The sequence below is a fragment of the Phalacrocorax aristotelis genome, chromosome 7 (genome assembly GCF_949628215.1).
Source record: "Phalacrocorax aristotelis chromosome 7, bGulAri2.1, whole genome shotgun sequence".
NCBI classification, from domain to species: domain Eukaryota; kingdom Metazoa; phylum Chordata; class Aves; order Suliformes; family Phalacrocoracidae; genus Phalacrocorax; species Phalacrocorax aristotelis.
Window position 1 is genome coordinate 53,638,424 of NC_134282.1, and position 20,034 is coordinate 53,658,457.

Consider the following 20,034-nt stretch of genomic DNA (forward strand, 5'->3'; position numbering starts at 1 on the left):
TTTCCTTACTTTTTGAGGGCCTTGCAAAATATTATGATAACCATGTTCCAGGCAATCAGTGGGGTACAGCATTTTTTCTCTGCCACTCACCGGTACTCCTGTGAGATGCCCCAGCATGGCAAATCTAATAATTTTAGTATTCTTCTGTGTCAGCATTCTGCTTTGCCTTGAAAACAAACATTTATTTTCTTTATGTGGCCGTCTCCAGATCTCCTCTGGCCTCTCTAACCGCCTTGGAAAGCAGCAGAGAGCAGCAGCAGACTGCAGTGAGACGGTTGTTCTTGCGCTTGTAGCATAAAACCAGCCTGGAAGTCTGGGGCGCTGATGGAGGATATTTCTCCCACACAAATAAAAATAGAATTTATGGAAGTTATGGGCTTGGTGATCCTCCTGTAATTAAAGAACAGATCTATTCTTCGTTCGCAGATTTTGAATGTTATTTCATTGTGGATAGACTGTGGAAAAATTTGGATACATAATTACAGATAGGAAATCCATGCATATTTCTTGCTGACAGCATGTCACCTGGATTTGGTGATCTACGATTTAGTGGAGAAAATCAGACTGCTTTATAATTTTTTTCTTTGGCTTTCTAGAATTCTTGAATTTCCTGTGCGGGAAACTTTAGAAGAGGAGATTCTTGGGGTGGTGGAATACCGAACTTTAGGAATATTTTATGATACATATTAAAAAATTCTGTGTTGTTGCTACACAAATTTTCCCCCAATGTTGAAGAGACATATAAAAATAGATTTTGCTGAAGTTCTCATAGCACAAATTCTGCAGGATGATGAATATTAACTATTAAATAAGTAACATTAAATATTAACTATTTGCTTCAAATGTTGGTGTAGTTAGAATGAAAATTTCTCATGAAACGTGAGTTTTGAAGAAATGTGTGGCAAAACCAAACCTCTATCAAGAAACATGTGCTTGATGTGCTGTACTTCTTAAGATATAAAAACCTTGAAGTTTGATTACAGCTGCATCAACACAAATCCGAATGGGGGATTAAGGTTATGATTAGCCCTGGAAAAGCTACATAATATTTATGCAAATTTGGCAAATTGAGTTGGTTTTCCCCATAGCCTTGTAAATGAGAAAGACATTTCAGAAAAATTGCCGTTCTATAGAAATTCTATGATTTTGTATCCTATTCTTGAAAATGTAATAGAAAATGAATCTGATTGAAATGAACCTGACTGAAAGGTATACAGGGACTGCAGGTAAAAGGTTCATTTGAACAGAAAGACATCTGTGTGGGCAGCGCCAATCCCTTAGATACTTCAGAGCTGCGGCTCTATTAATTTCTAGTGTAGGAACTAAATTATAAAGTTATTGAACAGAGAGAGAATTTATCTCTGCTAATGGCCATTGAAAGATCCTTTTTTTTCTAAAGCTCAAACAAAGTGGAATTCTAATATAAGGAAGCCTGAAGATGTTTCAGGACTTAAATCAAACATACCTTCCATTTTCCCCCCCTCTAAATTGATAATATAACTCAAATAGCCCAGTTTGTCATATATGATAATGTGAGAGATTGTGATAAAATTTATGGATCAATAGCCTACGATTGAGATTAATGCTCTTCTGCCACTAAAAAGAACCGGACAGGTTTGTGCTGCAGAGCCATGTGGAGCGGAGAGCCTTCCCTCCAACTTCTGTCAGGCAAAAAAGCTTCTTTTAAGAAGCCACACACGACATATGATGGCTTGCAATCGCGGCAGGGGGATTACGCAGCTGCCACGCTCAAACACATCACTGTTCTTTGCTTTTCTTCCATCAGAGCTATGCTTTAAAAGGGACTGTGTTTTGAAATGGACTGTTTTCTGCTGCACCACTGAAAAGACATGGAAAAACTCTGATGAATGAATTTTACCCGGGCGTCAGCATAGGGATACTTAGCTGAGCATTCTGAAATTTGGAAAAAGAGCTAAATACGTGACAGCTCTTGGCAAAACTGCTTAAGGCACGTTAATCCGGACATCAGGATGTTGTGGTAAGGAGCAGAAGATGGTGGTCCTGTTGCCAGTGCCTGGTCCACTCTTGTGTGTGGGGTCTGACCCGAGGGGCCAAGGCAGCGAGCAGCGAGGCACGGGCCACCCTACTCGGCCGCAGGTTTATGTCTGCATACGTGTTTTTATGTGTTAGCTTGAATAACCCGAAGTGTAAAAAGCCCCATGAGTTCTCAAGGAGAAGTTGTCGCTGGAGGGACCACGATGCATTGCTCTGAACAGGCACCACTGGGGGTTTTCCACACTTTTTAGCTAATGCGGGAGTCCCAGCCGGAGGCTGGTTGATGCTGTCTCAACGGTGCGTTTCCTGTTAAAAGCAGAAAGCATAAATGACGGGGGAAAAAACATTAAAGTCGGTACTTCTGCACTTATTCGGAGCGATGGCTGCTCCTTCCCCGGGGCGGGCTGCCACAGCGCCGGTGGCCGCCTCCTCCCACAACATGGCGCCGCCTCCGCCTCCGCCCTCAACATGGCGCCGCCTCCGCTCCCTCCTCCCCTTCCTCCTCCTCCTTCTCCCCTTCCTCCTCCTCCTTCTTCCCGTCCTCCGGGCCCCTCCGTTTTGGTTCCGGGGCAGCGGGTCCTTCCTGCGGGCGAGGTGAGGCGAGGCGAGGCGAGGCGAGGCGGGGCGGCGGAGCCCGGGCCCCGCTGGGCAGCCGCGGCCCACAGCAGCATGTGAGCCCGGCGGGGCGGGGATGCTCTGGCTGCTCTGCGGCCCTTCCCGCGCCATGGAGAACCAGGCGCTGGTCATCCGCATCAAGATCCCCGACGGCGGGGCCGTCGACTGGACCGTTCATTCGGCATCTCAGCTGCTCTTCAGGGACGTGCTGGTGAGTGCCGGCATGTCCCTCACCGGGGGACGGGGTCTGCGGCTCCGTGAGTTCCAGGTTGGGGAGGGAAAGCGGTTAACAACAAAAAAAAACCAGCTCTCTGGAAGGCGAAAGGTGTTTTATCAGAGACGGGCTCTTTACTGCCCGGTGTCTGCGCCTGAAAGTTTTAACGGGAAGGTGATTCTGGTGGAGGCTGACAAAAATCACGGGCCTGGGTGAGCGCCTGTCCCGCCCCGTGTTTTAGGGGAGCTGGTGGTGGTGCAGCAGCTCGGAGGGGGGGGTTGCTCTCCTGCACAGAGAAGCGCTGAGCTGCCGTCAGGAGGACGCAAATGGCAGAGCGATGGTCCCAGGTGGTCTGAAGGGTTGGTTCCTCCAAGGGGTTGAACCCGCAGTAAGGCCGGGCGGGCGGCCCGTGCCCTTGGTGTGATGGGGTGATGGCAGGGCAGCCCTTTGGGGCGATTCCGAAAGCTGTCCTCCCCGGCTCGGGCGCCGTAACCGTGCGCCCTGCACGTGGGCTGCGCTCACTGTCGATGACATGGCCTGTGCTATGCCATGGGTTTGCTGCATCTCCTTTGCCCAGAACTGCCGTCAGCCCCTGCCTGCCTTATTTTCTTCCCATCTGCACGTCAAGTATACAAGGATCCTCTCTTTACTCAGAAATGGCAGTGGATATTTATCCCACTTACTCTTTCTCCTTAATTGCACCCTTTGCCCAAACAAAAGTCTAATCCTTGTGTGCAGGTCATACTTATTTTCTTCAGGATGCCGTCATTGTTCCTGCATAACACACCTCGGCTAGAGACTCCCTGTGCCCGTTTCCCTAAAGAAAAATCTACCCATACCACACAGCTCACATGCATATTTAATTTCTTCTGGTGTTATTAATATTGGGGAGAGGTTCTGCAGATCTCTTTCAATGTGTTGCATTTTACTGAGAAGACATGTGGGAATTAAAGGGTTGATTTGCTGGAAAATGTTGATGTTTGGCCTGTGGAAGATTGCAGAGGTAATTGGAGCGAATGGCAGATTCTTCCTAAAATCAGGCATTATCCAAGACTTCCTATAGATGGAGGAGATTGAGCAGAACTTTTGGTACAGATCAGTGAGGTTTTTGGCAGTCTTCCGCTTGGAGATTGCTGGGAGTTTCCAGTGGTTACACAGCAAGCGTGGGACAACCCACTCAACCCTTCAAAGGCAAGTGATGCAAATCTGAGCCAGCTTTACTCTGCATTCTGCTTCATGTTTTCCAGTTTTTTCCCAAATAAAGTGAGATAATAGCTGATGCTTGGACTATCCTTTGGCTTTTTAGAATTGTTGGGAAATTAAGTTTAGTTGTATTATTTAAAAGTAAATAGAGAAATGTTGTCAGGTTGAGGCATGGCTTTGCAAAACCATTTTGCTTTTTAGCTTTCGTCCTTGTTGCTTCAGCATAAAAGCAGCTGGGGATTCCTGGGCCTTAATCTTGACCTGTGTAGTCTCTTCAATGAGTAGGTTGATTAAAAAAAAAAAAAGAAGAGCTATTTAAGCTTAAGCTGTGTATGCAGTAGGAACTGGAGTCTGTGATCTACTCTGAGCCTGTGGCCCTGGAGGGGTGCCGTCCCTATGGGTGCTCCAGGAGTTTTATTTGGGGTAGCAGTGAGGTATGGGGACCTGTGTCTAAAGCTGGAGAGGGCTTTAGGCGGCACAGCTGTGACTCGGTGGTGGGACCGCATCTTACATGTGAGGCCCTGCACCTGCAGTCTCTGTTGCAGCTCCTACAGCTGCTCCATCAGGTTGCAGCTGGGGCCAGCATATGACTTTTTGACCTGAAGTTAAAAATGAGCCTGCGTGTTCAGTTGTGACACAGTACTAAGAGGCAGCATGCCTTTTTGGAGCCAGACCTCAAATAAGCAGAAGTACAATAGTACAGCTGTTGGAGTAGCTCCGATGCAATGCTCGTGGTGTTCTGTGTCGCTGTTGAAGTCACTGGGAAAAGAGGAGGCTTCAGGTTCTTCCCCTTCTGCACACGATTTTGATGCTCATCTTAGTTGTTTGTTTGCAGCCATCTACCAGATCTACTGGACTTTTTAAAATTAATTTTCCCAGTTACAAGCAGGTTGAGCTTCCTGTTTCATGGCATAGGTGGTAGTTTCTCCAGTCAGTGGATGACGGTAGAACACGACAGGAGTGTACATCGTGGTTTTCCTACAAAATCCCAGTGTCTGACAGTATACTCGCGTTCAGTGATCATCAATGTTCTTCCCAACTTCTGTGATGTGTGTGTAGGAAGCTCTGCACACTGAGGCAGCCACGAAAATGTGATGTCCATTGCCTGTGCTGTAGGCACTTCTACCCCAGCCAGGCACAGCTGATGAAGTGGGGAGCGGTACGCTTACGCACCGCAGAGCCCTATGGAGAACTGCACCAGGTGGGTGGCCACGCGTGCCGTTCACTGTTCTACATGGTGCAGGTTGAGATGACTGCGGTAATGGTACGTGCAGGTTGAGATCACCGCATTAATGGTATTCTGAGAAGATTCAGCTGCCGCAGGTCGCCTGTGGTTCTCCTCACCCAGGTCCTCTGCGGACACGGGTCTGTCTCCAGCCATCTGTGCACCAAATTATTTCCACCTACTGTTAGAGAATATGAATAGTTCCTGGGTTGAAAAGTCCCAGCTCCTCGTTGAGTGGAAGTGGATAGATATCTGTGGTGGTGATGATAATTTTCAGTTATTTGCTGTTAGGCTATTGCACTGAGGGCAGCGCAGACAGCAGCGCCTCCGCCCTGACAAAGTGGTGGATTACATATGGTGGGTGAGTCGGTAGGTGACGGCACATTTGTCGCCGTCAGTGGAAATCTCACATGCGGGGATGATGGGTGTTATGTCCGCGTTGAGCTGGGAGCGCAGCCGTGTGGGAGTGCTGTTTGCTGATTGTCATTTTCATGTCAAAACCCCTCTCCTGTGGACTGTGAAATCTTAAGAGAAGAGGGAAGAAGTTTAATAAGGTCTGAACTGTCTCAAGGCCCTCACTTGTCTGTTTCAGGAGGTGCCATCACCGTATGCACATGCTCTTAATTTATCTGGTAACTATGGAAATTAAATGAAGTAAGGCTCCGTACACTAAAGCATGGTAGATCTGGCGGCATGCACGGCTGGGGGGAGCTCCGAGCATGGTGGGGAGGGCAGGAGTGGGGCCAACCCAGTCTTCTGTTGTCCTTCTGCCTTCACTGTAATTTCCACTCGTGTGGTAGGCAGTTACAGAGGGCTTATGTGTTAAGAGTATCAATTAAAGATAGTGTGGAGAATTGAGCATTCCCTGCAAGGGTAAATGGTAATAATCCAGTCAGACCCCACTGTTTCTCTTATTGTCCATGTCTCTCTAAATTGAGGACACAGGAACACAAGGTACCCCTTTTTTCTCAGCTCCTGCTGTTTGGGGTACAGTCAAGCACTGAACAATCCCCCTAGTTTGCCCTGGTTAGCACTCCTCTAGCTGCCTCTGTGGTGTTGTCCGGAGCACAGCAGGCTCAAGCCTGCTCCGAGTACCTGCAGTCCAAGTGGTTTGATGGGAGGTACTACCTTGCCTTGAACTGCAGAGGCATGTTTGCTAGCCCGTTCCGAAAACTGGGTGCGTACCCCCAGATCCCTAGCACTGGTGGGAACTGGCGGCTTGGGGGAGCCGTGGGTTAGCTGTGTAGGAGGGCTGTTCCTCCTTCTGAGGTAGGTCCCATGGTCTGCTTTGTATTAAGAAAGCCCGATAAAACGATCTTTGAGAACAGCAAGATATTTTTTTTTTAAACATGATTTTTGTTGAGTCTGAATGGCCTTGTGAATACAAGTGAGTGTAGCCTTGCTGGCACGTAAGATTATTTCCCTCTTCCTTTTCCAGAGAAGCAGCTGTGGTATAGTCACCAAATATCCTTTCGGTAGCCATAGAATAACCTGTTGCCATATCTGAGCCATAGAATAACCTGTTGGAGTCAGGAATCTGATGCTCAGCCCAGCTGATGCAACACACTAAATGACGCATTCTTAATTTCTTAATTTTCAACTGCTCCAATTCTGTTTCTTGGAGGAGTCTTTACAGGCACTAAACGGTGTAGCAGGTATTCAAACTGGAAAACCTGATACCCCCAGGTTGGAGCTGGTGGTTGGCCTTGGCTCTCTAGGACAGCGCTTGGCCCATGGAAGTGGCACTGCCTGTATACTTTAGGGTAGGCATTTTCTTGATTGCTTTCCTAAACTGGGTGCTAAGAGCCATTCTTCATAATGTCACTTTAAATACATTCCGTGTATAGCAGCTTTGCGGACCTGTAAGTTACCAGTAAACAGATTTATTTTAAAGGCACCACTAAAGGAATTACAATGGGCTTATTTTTTTATCAGGCTGTCTAGATTAGTTTGCCTTGGCTGTCGCTGGCGTATTTAAGCACCTGGTGTTAATTCAGGATAACTTCGTGGTGTCACACTGAGATAAAACAAGTTTTAACTGAAACGAGAGTGAGGGCCATGGTTTCAATATTTACACTGTTGTTAGAGCAGTGCTTTCCCATTTGCTGCTTTCTTGCTGAGATGAGAAGCGCTCCACAGTGCTTCTAGAGAGCAGATTTGATGGAGTTCTTGTTTCAGCTGCCGTTCCCTGATTTTTCTCTTCATTGTTAGAGGCTTTCCAGTTTTGTAAGATAAAATAGAAGCTACCACATATGGGAGCCCACCTTGAACAATGTCTGCAAGTTGTAGTATTTTATTGTTTGTAACCTCTGTTATGATAGTAGAAAGCGCACAATCTGTTGAAATTTAGAGTAATCCTTTAAGCTTGGGTCACCGCGAGGTCTGCTGAACGGTTGAGCATGGACATCTTACGCAGCTGATGAAAATACTGCAGTAACAACAATTAATGGTATGATTTCTTTCCCTCCCACTCCCTGCAAGGCTAGTTTTCCATAGATGCATTAATTTAATTGAAATATTGAAAGTTGACCAGAGTGAAGTTTTTGTGGTTTTTAGTAAGGTTTTCTTTCAAACTCTTTACTTAGTGCAAAGCAGAGCTATGGTGTATAGTGCTTAAATTCATGTGCTTGGTTATTATTAATTTTGAAGAGGTCCCAGTATATAAAGTTATTCTGAATAGGAAAAAATATGTAAAAGAATTTACCATCACCGTTGCAGAGCTATCGCAGCTTTGGGAGTCTTGAGGCTTGCCTAGCAGACGTTTGGGGCCGTCAGAACTGCCTCTGTCTCAGTGCCATGCTCATGTACCTCTTAAACACAGTTTGTAAATACCCCAGAATTGGGGTCCTTTTCTGATAACAATTTTTAAATCTGTTTAATAGAAGCATCTGTGTGCCCACATGAGAATATTTTACAAGTGGCTTAAATCTAACACAACTAAAGTGTGTTTGCTGAGGAATTTTCAGTGTTTAACTAATTTAGAAGTAATTAGTTAACAGCACAGTCTTCTCTTTAGGCAAGACGTTAATTTCTTGTTAGGGACAGAGGGTGCAGCTTGGCTGGGTTTTGATGGAGGACCGACAGAGCTGTCAAACCCTGTAGAAGTATTTAAATGGAAGAATTTTTGTTAACATGGCAATGTTTTGGGTTTTTTTTTTCCCTTTTTTGACCCCACAAATTTACAATCTGTATCATTAAAATCATTAGGTAAGCTGCGTTGCTCACCTTTTGTCTTTTTGTATGCAAGTAATAGTTTAAATAGCATACTATTGATTTATTTTAGCATCTAAAATGAAGAGACAACATGAGAAAGTTTTAGAAATCTCATTTGCTTCAGTTAGCTCTGTGGAAATCTTTAGGCTGCTTTTGCTGCTTTCTCATTGTATTAATTGTGTCTCTTTAACATTGCACAGAATGTTTAATTTCCTGTTTTCAGATTAAATGAAAAAATAGAGAAAACAGAAGTGACAGGACAGCGATCACTAAAGCTTTGTTACGGGGGGGTGCTTAGCACCCCAAGGTGCTCCCAGTGTATGTACTACAATAAATATTGTTGTTCATTAATTTCTAATCACTTTGTGACACTGTCAGTGGAGAGATTGTCTGACATGAGAAATCAGGCAGCAGGAAGGAGAAAACCATGCTGTGTGCATTTATGCCGTGCCCTGACATGACATATTGCAGCCTCGCAAAGGCTGACAGCAGCACATACACTGGGAGGCTGGGATGACTTCAGCCTGCGCAGATAATTTTAACTGAATTTTAAGTAAATGCTGTATGTAAAGGCTTAAAAGGGGTGTGGGGGGGAAGTGCTGGTTTGGATTAGAGATGTGCAACGCTTGGAAACGTTCAGTGTGGTTTGTGATGGGCTCATGTATGTGCAGCTCGCATCTCCTGTAGGAAAGGGATCGCATGGCATCGTTGCAACGCCAAGGCCGCAGGTTGCCTTCCAGGTTAGTACTTCCACTTCTACAGGTATTTCAACCTTATTTCCTCCAGGGCAGCCAACGGATTTGAATCCGTCTGCCAAGTTTGTTAGAAGTTTAAATTCCAATTAAGAGTGATGAAGAGCCCTCCAAACTTTCCAGCTTGCGTGACGTGGAGAGCATCTTGAGACGCGGCGCTCTTTGCGAGGCAGCAGCAGGCAGCTCGGCGCAGCTGCGGGGTCCCGCCGCTTTCCTGGGCGGTTGTGCAGTGAAAGCAACAAAAATCCCATCAGTCTCACGGCTGCTGTTTTAATTTGCGATGGCAGCCCTGAACCCATCCAGAGCTGTTTGTTACCCTGTTGTTCCTGAGCCGTGGGCAGGGCGGGAGATGGAGCTGTGTGATGAGGTTACCTTGCGGCGGGAGGGAGGGCCAGTTGTTTGGAGGTGGAGAAGGAGGAATCAGGGTAATTCAGGAGGACTGAGAGAGAAAAATGTGCTTTCTTATGTAAAAAGCCATTCATAAACCTCTGTTTTTATGACTTACCTCGATGAGTTAGATGTAAATTTTTTTTTTATAACCTACAGACAAAATAAATTCTTTAAATTGCAAGACCAGACGACACCGACTCGTTTGCAATTATGATTGAGTTATTTAAAAAGAAAGCAGTTTTCCCCAAGGTAACTTGGAGAGGAAGGAGAAGAGCACCGTGATTTTTACTGATTTGTCCACTAAAAAGTTTGTAATTTGGGGGCAGTGGTAACAGGACTTCAAGTATCCAGCCTGCAGCTGGGGAGCGATTAAGACAATTTACTCTAAATCATTTCAGGCATTTCCCATTTGATATACAGCTAATTCTTCTTTACGTTTTAGGATGTCATCGGTCAAGTTTTGCCAGATGCAACGACAACAGCATTTGAATGTAAGTATGACTTGTATAAACTGTCTCCTTTTTCACATTATCGGGCTGTCATTTTTTAAACAAATAATGTTTCTGTTTATTATATGTTAGAGTTAAATATTTATGCATTAATGCAAGTTTAATGATGATACTGAACTAAGCAATATTTTATTATTTAATCACATCTTGAATGAGCATATTTCTATAATATAGCTTTAATTACCAGCATGACCTTACCATGCTCTTACTCCTCACTGCAATTATATTGCTTGAATTAAATGAAAAGTATAAAGTACCTGTAGGTCTAAGTTAAAAATTTTAATTCTCCATTGGAAGAAACCAAAAGAGCAGCAGCTTTTACAGAAATATGGTACAATGTACAGATTTTGTACCAAATACAGCTGAATTACAAGTTAATAGTTCCTTTCACTGAAACAAACATGCCATTTTTGCTAGAAGGGCTTTTGTGGGTTTAATGTTCCTTTTGTCCTGCTGGGCTCAAGCTAAACACACCATCTTCTCTGGCTCCTGTGCGAGACAGGGAGGTGTCGGTAGTTATTCAGCTTCGGCTCCTGGAGGAGGTTTGAGAGCTGCAGGAAAATGGCACCAGGTTAGACCTGGGCAGTAGTAATAGCTTCTAAAAGGCCACGTGGGTCTGGTTGAGAAGCTGGGGAAAATAGCTCCTGTGTAGGAGAGCCGAGAACGCTGTAGGTTGGGGTTGTCCGTAATGGCGCTTGCACCTCGTGAAGACAGTTGTATTATGCTTTTGCTGGGTTAGGAGAGCTCTCGGTGACTGTTAGTGCAGATTTAGGCCTATATCTGCTAATATCCATTTCAGGTCTGTTCTTTGAACCCTGTCCGTTTTTATTGTTGGAGGGATTCATGGGGGTTTATCCTATCTGGTGAGCAATAAGCTGCAAAGGGGAGTCAGACATCGGTGTCTTAGGGGATAAGAAACCGAGCTACAGTTTTCTTCCATGTGGAGAGGGCTCCTGCTATTCCCTTTTAATGTTTACTGTATTTTTTTTTTTCTGTGTAACTCTGTTTTCCACTGATAGAGATGAAATAGCAAAAAGGAGCTGGAGGGGATTAGAAGTGTTACAGGAGTAAGGTAGTGGTGCTGAAGGTATGACAAGATAGGGCCTTGCATTCCTATTGGCATTTCTCCCCTTTTTAGAGCTTTATGGATAATTTTGCACGTAGATAATGAAAGGAGACATTGTTTTCTGGTCCTTCAAGTACTGTTTAGTGCTTTCCATTTTTCTACTCATATGTTTGTATTTTCCTCCCCTAAAATACCAGAAATCCAAGAGTGGAGATTATAAGTCTTATTTCTCTGTGGCCTTGACGCTTCTCCTGCCCTGTTTTTTTAAAACAAGACTTTCTAAAGAGGCTTGAGCAACACCAGGCTCCAGACCTTGCCTTTTTTTCTTTTTTATGATTTGTTAATATTTTTGTACATACCTCCCACATCACACATTAGCTTTGTTTGAACTTCATGCACCAGTAGCGGTTTCTGCAATCAGGGCAGTAGCCCATATTAATGGTACCATGTGTAGAACTTTCCTGGAAATACTTATTTCGTTGCGTCTTCTAACATCTGCTTCTGTGCTTTCAGTTCATGTCTCTAGTCTGTCATTTACATCTGCACAAAACCATTTTCCCTGCCATTTAACTGGCATCTAAAATATGTTATGTATATTGATGCTTGATTTTTCTGGTTACTTTTTCCGTATCAAACGGAATAAAATTTTACCAGCTTAAGCTTCGTTCTCACCTGCTTCATTGCTTCTTCAGATGTGGATAATTACCATCCAGTGCAGGCTCCTCTACTCTTTGTTTAGTTATTGTTATCTGCAGCGTACCATCCATGGCAGCTCCTACCTGGGGCTGCACTTCTCCTCCTGTTGGACCTTTATGTGGATTTCACCATTGTACTACACATCGCTACAAATAAAATCACTAACAGCATATGGCCTGTTATGATCCTTTTATCCAAACTCTGCCATTTTGTATATTTGTGACACGCTGCAGATTTTGCGAAGATTGCTTCATAATATTTGTTTACCATCTGCTGCACTCTATTTGGTATCTTGCAAGGATTTCTTCCTCCATTTTAAGTGACATTAGCAAAATCCAGCCACTACGTAGGATTTTTTTGGTTCTACTTTTGCTTTCCTAATGTGCTGGAAAATCGTATTGCTGTGCTCTAGGCAAGTAGAGAAGCCTGGAAATCTTTCTGAACCCATGTGTCATACCTAGCTAGTTTTTGGCCTGCGCCCACTTAAATGTCATGGTAGGATGGCAAAGGATCTCTGCACAGGTATGAGAAATATGTTTTTGTCTGGTTTTGCTCTCTACAAGCATTGCCTGCCTGTCTTAGATTTGGCTTTTTTAATGACAGGTAACATTTTCTGCTTTTTCATCAACGCATTTTTAATTTATTCTCTTTGTACCGTGATCAGGAATTTTGCAGCTCTGAGAACTTCAGAGTTAAATTCTTAACCATTTGAAATTAATAATGTGTGATTAATTTTTTTCTTTTTTAATATTTTGCAAGTGGGCTCTAAGAGTTTTCCAGGTTGTTTTTTTTTTGTTGTTGTTTTTTTTTTAATTTTTGGTGGTCCCAGCTTAGCTTGTTTCCTCAAGTGAGGCTTGTTTAACAACTTTTGTCTCCATATATTTGTGTGTCTCTCTCGTGTGTTTCCCCTCTCCTGCATTGTACTCTGATCCCTTCCTGTTGAAGCAAGGTGTTTGCTGTGTGCACCATTCCAACAGCTGCTTCTTCAGCCTTTCTTACTCTGTCACACACTGCGACTGGGGCTTGGGTTTCGGCCAGGTAGCAGTTTTCCAGCTCCTCCTCCTCCTTTCTGCCTAAAATGTTTCCAGGCAAGGAAGCGTTCAGTTTCAACTCACTAACTCTTCTTAATCTTTTCATCATTCATGACTCGCTGCAGGCTGGTAACCCTAGCGTAGTTATAGCAATCTGGCAGTTCACCAGTTAAATTTCCATGAGACAAGGCTCTGGTAGGATGTTGCTGCACTGTCTGGTTCCTCTTCCAGCTTCCATGTTTCCAGCATCCCATAGCTATCTTCTGGTACATTTTAAGAAGTGTAATTTTAAGGTTTTTATGTTACTTTTTTCCCTTATTTCTCTCCTGTTGTTTTGCGCTCTCTTCTGCGTTGTTTTGCTTTTTTTCATTATAGTCTCAGTTAGCTGCAAGGTTTTCAGAGGTAAAATGAACAAGTACCTTTTCTCGGGTAATTTTAATTTGTCGTCTCGGATCTCTTCCCAGATTCGTGTGTGTAACTAGGAGCAAGAGTGAGTTTTCACCCAGGGACATAATGGCACTTTTTAGTGCTGATGGATTATGCAGGGGCTGTGACTGCAGAGAGCACTTGTATCGGTTAAAGCATGTCTATAGAGATGGGGACAGACGGACAGACTGCCCCAGCCTCTGCTCACGTCCTGAGCTGGTCAGGAGCAAACCTGCTCCAGTCCTGAAGCCGTAGAAATGCACTCATTCATCTCTGCGTCCTCACCCTTTGCTATTTAACAGGTGTTTGAAATATGGTGCGTAAGTTGCTCCTCGGTTTCCCGGTGCACGTTAGCTCGCGCAGAACGCTTTGCTTTTGTAACTCTCCGGCTGTCTGACCAGCTTCCTTGCAGCCTGGAGCACGGGCAGGATTGTTCTGGTCTGTCTGTCCTCGTGTGCGTGGGCGTGTGCTGACACACCGAGCCCCACCAGCCTTCAGGACCAGGTGGGTGTCTCAGGCCTTTGAAATATCCCAACTCAAATGGGCCTGCGTGCCTGAGATTCCCCTCAACAGATGTTTTCTGGCCAAAAAGGCGTGTGAATTTGTCAGCCATTCTTTGGTATCAGTTGGATGTTCTGTTACTGTTTTGTTTTCAACGAGCTCCCTCTCCAAAGGGAAAAAACAAATGCAGAACTGGGGCATACACCAGTGGGCTTTGTGGGGTTTTTTGTTTTTTTTTAAATAAGTATCTAAGGAAGATATTTGAATTGCAGCAGGCAAAAATTGGAGACAGATCATTAACCCCTGCCTTCTCCCCCAAAGCTAGAGCAATAAAAAGAAATGAACATTTTGTAACTGATTTGGAGGGGAGGGCTCTGTTGTGTTCATCTGGTGACTGGCGCAGCTCTCCCGTCGGTGAAGGGGTACGAGGTTTTCTCGAGGACCGGGGCAGGAGTGGAGGACAGGGTGGACACTGCTCCCCTCGGAGTGAGGGAGCCGCACGGGGTGTCTCAGCAACTGCGGCTTGTGACACTGGAGCATGTTGTTGCACCAGCTGGTGCTAATGGGGGGGGATTGAGCCCCCCGGTAAATCTACACCTGCTGAATCCCGCCATATGTCTTTGGAAAGTCTATTCCTCCTTCAGATCTTCATATTAATAATTCTTCCTGAATGCCTTGCTCTGCTGGAGCCTCTCCGAATCTTGCTCCCTTTCCTCTGGTTCTGTTTCTGCAGCAGCCTCTTTCCTTATGCCAGAAGTGCTTGCCTGCGCGTTTGTGGCTGTGCCTGAGCTGTCACCACGAAGCCGTGATTGCCTGGTGTGCTGCTCGTGCCTCCTGCCTCCTCCGCACCCACAGCTGCACGCTGAGCAAAGGCACAGGCTGGCTTAGCTTGTTCGCAGACTTCTGTCTTCATCTAAATCTCTCTATATAAAGGTTGCAGATTTATGTCCACTTGTAAGTTAGAGTTTTTAAGTCAGCGTTGCTGTGCCACGAAGAAGCAGAGATGCCCGGGTGTTTGTAACGGGGATGGGGGTGGAGGGGTGGGAGGAACTTGAGTCTAGGTAGGGTTGAGAGTAACATCAGAAAGTTTTAGTGGGAGGGAACCATGTTTTTCTTTCTTTTTTTTTTTTTTTTTTAATTGTAGTAATTAACTTCTTATGAAAGAAACTGCCAAAACTTAACTCCATCTGGGAGGATCGAAGCGTGCTCAGAAACTTTACTTTCTCTTTGCTGTGCCAGAAGAATACCTTGACGGGTTTCAGCGAGGGGCATTACAGCACGTGTATGGCACTCGGCTTCTGGCAGTAAAAGTGCTGTTAAGAGCAAAGTTTTGAGCACTTTGTTGATGCTCCCCCGTTAGATGTAATTGTTATCTTTGTTAATTAACATTTGGAGTCATTATATATTATTATTTCAGAGTACCTCGTTACCTGTGTGGTTGGCTTATACGTTCTTTGCATTTTTATTTGCTTCTGAAAGTCCCGGTAAAAACCTTACGTATTAAAATTGTGAATATCCTTCTTCCATTGTTCGTTTCTTTGATAGATGAAGATGAGGATGGTGATCGGATTACTGTGAGAAGCGATGAAGAAATGAAAGCCATGCTATCCTATGTAGGTAAAGCATAACAAATGCGGGTATTTACCATGTTTTTCAGTTTCTGTTTGTGTATTTTTGCTCGTATCAAAGTGTTAACGTAGCTGAAGTGTTCGTGGTACAATATTCCTGTGTTAAGTTCACAGTAAATATTCCTGTGTTAAGTGTAGATGTTTAAAAACTATCACATGAGATATATGGACATGCTTGACTTTTAAAAAAAAAAAAAGACTTGTACACTTACTGATCATATCATAAACATTAAGAATAATGCATCTTAATGACTTTTGCATTAGGTATAGTGCAGGCTAAATGGACTATCAATTTCTTGTATTTTTTATGCAGTACTTAAAGTAACGGCTCATTAAAAATGAACCCCTGGGCTCTAAAAATTTTTCAAAATCTACTTTCATCTGGAGACTGTTTCACCCCTCCTAACAGAAGAGTTTCATTGTAGCTGCAGGCTCAATATTCATAGAGGATTTAAAGACGTATTTTCGTTTTTTTGAGATGAGATGTATGTGTGTCAGTGTGTGCCTTTATATACGTAGATGTGTGTAAAATCTCTATCTAGATACCTATAAATATAAAACCCGTCTACAGAAATAAAATACGCAGTTACTTATTGAAACAAAATAACTTTAATATACCTTCAGTGTATCTTTCCTGTTGCAGATGTAAGTGGAAAAAATCATTTAATAGTTCCTTTCAAATGAAATTGATAAGCAAGAAAATAACAAATGGGTACTTTTCTCTGAGCCAGATGGAACGCTAGTTCCTGAGAAAGTGCACTTCTCGCTATATTGATGGCCTTAACTTGGAAGATATCAGAAACAAGCCCCGTTTAGTACCATTTGTAGGTGGTTTTGGTGGGACTTAATGACTTGGTTCAGTTTAGGCCTCCTCATCGGTTCCCTGCTGCAGAGGAAGCAGGGGCATGCCTGGGTCGCTCCGTCTTGCCTGAGTCTCTGCGTAACGGGTGTCTCTTGGGCACATATTCCTTAGCGTTTGGCAGAACAACGGAGTTCCGTCGCTGCGAACTTGGCACATAAACGCATCAAACGATCGATGTTTCCCATGAAGGGGGCTCATGTTTCCTAGGCCCCAGGAAGGCTTCCTCGGTGAAATCCTGATCCTTTCGGTATCTGCAGAGCTTGTGCTGTTTCTTCCCTTGCGAAGGCTGCGGCGGACGTTCGTTGACTGGAAACCTGTTAGTAGACCCTGGTTCAAAGAGGCTTTAGTCGTTGCCTGTGACTTAACCCTGGGGTGAAAGAAGTGCAGGTTCCAGATGCTGGTGATTGATCTCTGTGAAACTCAAGGGATTTATTAAATAAGCCCCCCTCGTGCAGTTTTTTTTCCAGAGGAGGTGAACCCATTGTGTTACAAGTTTGATATCAAAGAGCCTAAGACAGCTTTGTGAAAGAAAGGAAGAAAAAATCTTGCTGCAGACAAGGGGGCTTTGCGCTTGGTTGAGGTCTTTTTTTTTTGGTTGGTTGGTTTTGTTTCATACAACTAGATCACCGGTGATGCTTCCCCACGGAAATTCCTCGTGTTTCTCGATATATATTCCCCCCCCCCTCCCAAGTCTGCCATTTTTGCTGTTAAACAGGAAAACTTGAATTTTCCTGGCACAGTCTTAAGATTAATCATGCCTTTGTAAGGTCATCTTTTTGCTATGCTTCCAAGCTTACTGTTAAAGTTTCAGTACATTAGAGTTATGATTGCTCAACTCTCTGCTTTCCCTTAAAAATTATGGGATGTCTGTAAATGACTTCTTTCCGCTTCAGCAGCTTTTCTTCTCTGGAAATTTTTCCCTTCATTTTTAAACTAGTTTTCTATTTGAGTCTTGCATTGATCGTTTAACTTTCTAACATCCTATAGGTGTCGTTTTGAGATATGTTTATAAGAAAATAAATGTTCTTAGCCTACAGAAAAGGAATGAAGCTACTGTAGTACTGAAGAATATACCGGGGAAGAAGAATACTCATTTTTTTTTTGAGCGTTTTGAGGCCTGCAACAAATTATTTGGAGAATTGAACAGCTGCTAAAATATTTACGGGAATTTTGACGTGGTGCAGTTTGCCTCCTGTTCTGTTTGTATTCTCCAAAATGAAAATAGAGGGTTTTCATTCAGTTTGACAACAAAAAAATAATTCCCTGAGAATACAGATCTCTTCTGTGCAGGTCTGACAGTATAATTGGGGAGGATGTTTTGAATCATGCACGGCCTCTTATCTTGAGGTTCTTTGGTTTCTGAACTTGACAGTAAATTATTTCAGGCAGCTCTGGAATTATTTTTAGAGCATGCGGAAATACTTTGTGCTACGCCTGTGCAAATATTGTGGAATGGTAAATAAAATCATTTTCCTGTTGTGTGTTGCGGTTAATTAAAGACAGGCATTGAGTAGAAGTGGATTTGCACTTTAGCTGTTGTCTTGTATCAGTATAAAAAGGCAGTGATTTTTTTGACAGCCGCTGATTGGAAAGTTGCTTGCAGCTTTCTGAAAGCAAGGGGTACATGCTCTGGATCAATAACTGGCAAATTTTCCATTAAAAAGAATACCTGAACAATGTTCCAAATAGCCACTGGCATCTTAATTTTCCATGGAAACCTCAAATGCTCGTGTGTGGAGGACAAGTCATTTTCAGACAATTTTTCCAGACTACTTGTTAACAGTTATTGCTGTCCCAAAAGGTTGACAGCTTACATGATTGATATTTCATTTACTTGTCATCACTGTTTGAGTAATGGAGAGGGCAGTGTTTTTTTTGCTCTCTCTCCCCCTCTGGTTTGTTTTTTTTTTTGGTAGGAAAGAGTCTTGTGTATGTTCATTTTAGTTTATTATTCTAGAGAGTATGTAATATATATTTATACTGTGTATATATATGTCTTCAGGTCAGAGAATGCCACTAGTAAAATGCTAATAAAAAAAGTTTGTTTTTATTAAGCAATTTTGGCCCCCAGTGGAGCAGGAGATTCTTTCACAGCTCCGTAACTATTAGGTACTGGCGACACATTTTTATGAAGGGATGTAGGGACATGGGGGAGGATTTGGCATGTTATACATGACCCCCCGATACAAAATAAGTCTGTGGGGTAGTCCTGACTCCTGAAAAACCTCTTGATCATTTCAAAAGGGTGGGCTTTTGTAATGAATAGCTTTGCTCTGTACAAGCACAGCGACAGCCTGTGTCACGTGGTTATTTAAGATGTGGATTTATATGTTCGTGCGCTAATATGAATGAGATGCCCCGCTCAAAAAATCTTGCAGTGAGATTTCAGTGGGGGGAAGTGCTTTTAGCAGCAGGCATCGTACTAGATGTGCAAGCAGGAGGTGGGGCTGGACGGATCCTGAAACCCGCAGCGATTTTCTTCATAACAGTTTTTTTAGAAAGAGGAAATTTCTTCCTGTTTCTTGACATGAATGTGCAAAACGTAAGCACTGAAAAACTTCTGCACATAAATTGACTTTGGTGTCATTTGGTTACTATAGTTCACATGTTTAATCCCATTGTAAGAGGAAAGAAAAACATTTTCTAACGTTAAGAGGTTAAGAAACTTCTGTCTTTTTTAAGTTGCGTAAGAAAGACGCCTGTGTTATGGGAAACCATTGGTGTGAGTGAAATACATGTGTTTGATTCCATAGAGACTTAGAATTTTCTTTTCTTGTTGACATCCATTCTTGCCAGATTGAGTAATAGTATCACAAAACACTGGTAACAGTGACACGCTGAAGTCTTAGACCACACTCAGCTGGTGAGAATTAGCATGAAAGTCAGTGGAGCTACACTGATTTATGCCATGAAGATCTGGCCAACAGCCAGCGTGTTTGCTTCAAAGATCTTCGGCGATCGCAAAAGAAACGTGCTTTGTGATGTGCTTTCAATATTTAACACATCGTGATGAGAGATGTGTGGGTTATAGACAGTAAACTCCTAGCAGGGTCTACCTCCTGCCCCAGGATTGTCTGTCGTAATGTTAAATGTCCTGCCTGGCAAGTGTTCACCCCTCCTCAGGAGTGAGGGTCAGTTATGAAAGGCTAGTAAAGATTTTGATGTATTTAATCCAGATGGTTATTCCATCATTTAACAGCACTCTTCGTCCTCGCGCCACTCCTCCTCATACCACATCAGATATTTTCTGTCTTCCTGGGTCTTGACATTTTCAGATACTTTTACATCCCTCTCTGTCCCTTCTTAACCTTTCCTTATCAATATTTCCCCCGTAGATCACTCCTCGCGGTCCCTGGAGAGCCCAAGCTCCCGATATGCCTGCAGTGGCTTTCTAGTAGCGCTGTTTTGCATACTCTGCTGTGCATTAAATTTGTGCGCTAAGGGAACGCACGGCATCTCCGCTTATGTGGGATGTGGCCCCAACTGCCCTGACTGCGCTTCATCGCTGCAAATCCTTGGATAGTTTCCAGATTCTTTTCTCCCTTGGAGTTTTCCTAATTGCACAGGTTTTGACTGTATTTACAGCGTTTCTTTGTTTCCACATTTGACTGGTTTTCCTGGCTTCTCCAGGTGTGGCAACTGCTGCGTTTGCTGTAAGTGTTTCATTTGCTCGCTCTTCTGAAGCGT

General features: G+C 43.7%; 1 protein-coding gene across 7 annotated transcripts in view; it reads left to right on the plus strand.

Moving 5' to 3' along the window:
• Positions 1 to 2,581: 2,581 nt before the first annotated feature.
• The window catches only part of MAP2K5 (mitogen-activated protein kinase kinase 5), a 143,143-nt gene continuing 125,690 nt past the window's right edge, over positions 2,582 to 20,034 (plus strand). For 6 of the 7 annotated variants that reach the window (XM_075100775.1, XM_075100778.1, XM_075100776.1 and 3 more), the window contains exons 1-3: positions 2,582 to 2,842; positions 10,071 to 10,119; positions 15,403 to 15,470. In XM_075100775.1, coding sequence (XP_074956876.1) covers positions 2,708 to 2,842; positions 10,071 to 10,119; positions 15,403 to 15,470 — 252 coding nt within the window. In that variant the 5' untranslated portion in view covers positions 2,582 to 2,707. Of the gene's footprint in view, positions 2,843 to 5,107; positions 5,250 to 10,070; positions 10,120 to 15,402; positions 15,471 to 20,034 lie in introns of those variants that run through there. The other variant, XM_075100779.1, reaches the window with a different exon arrangement.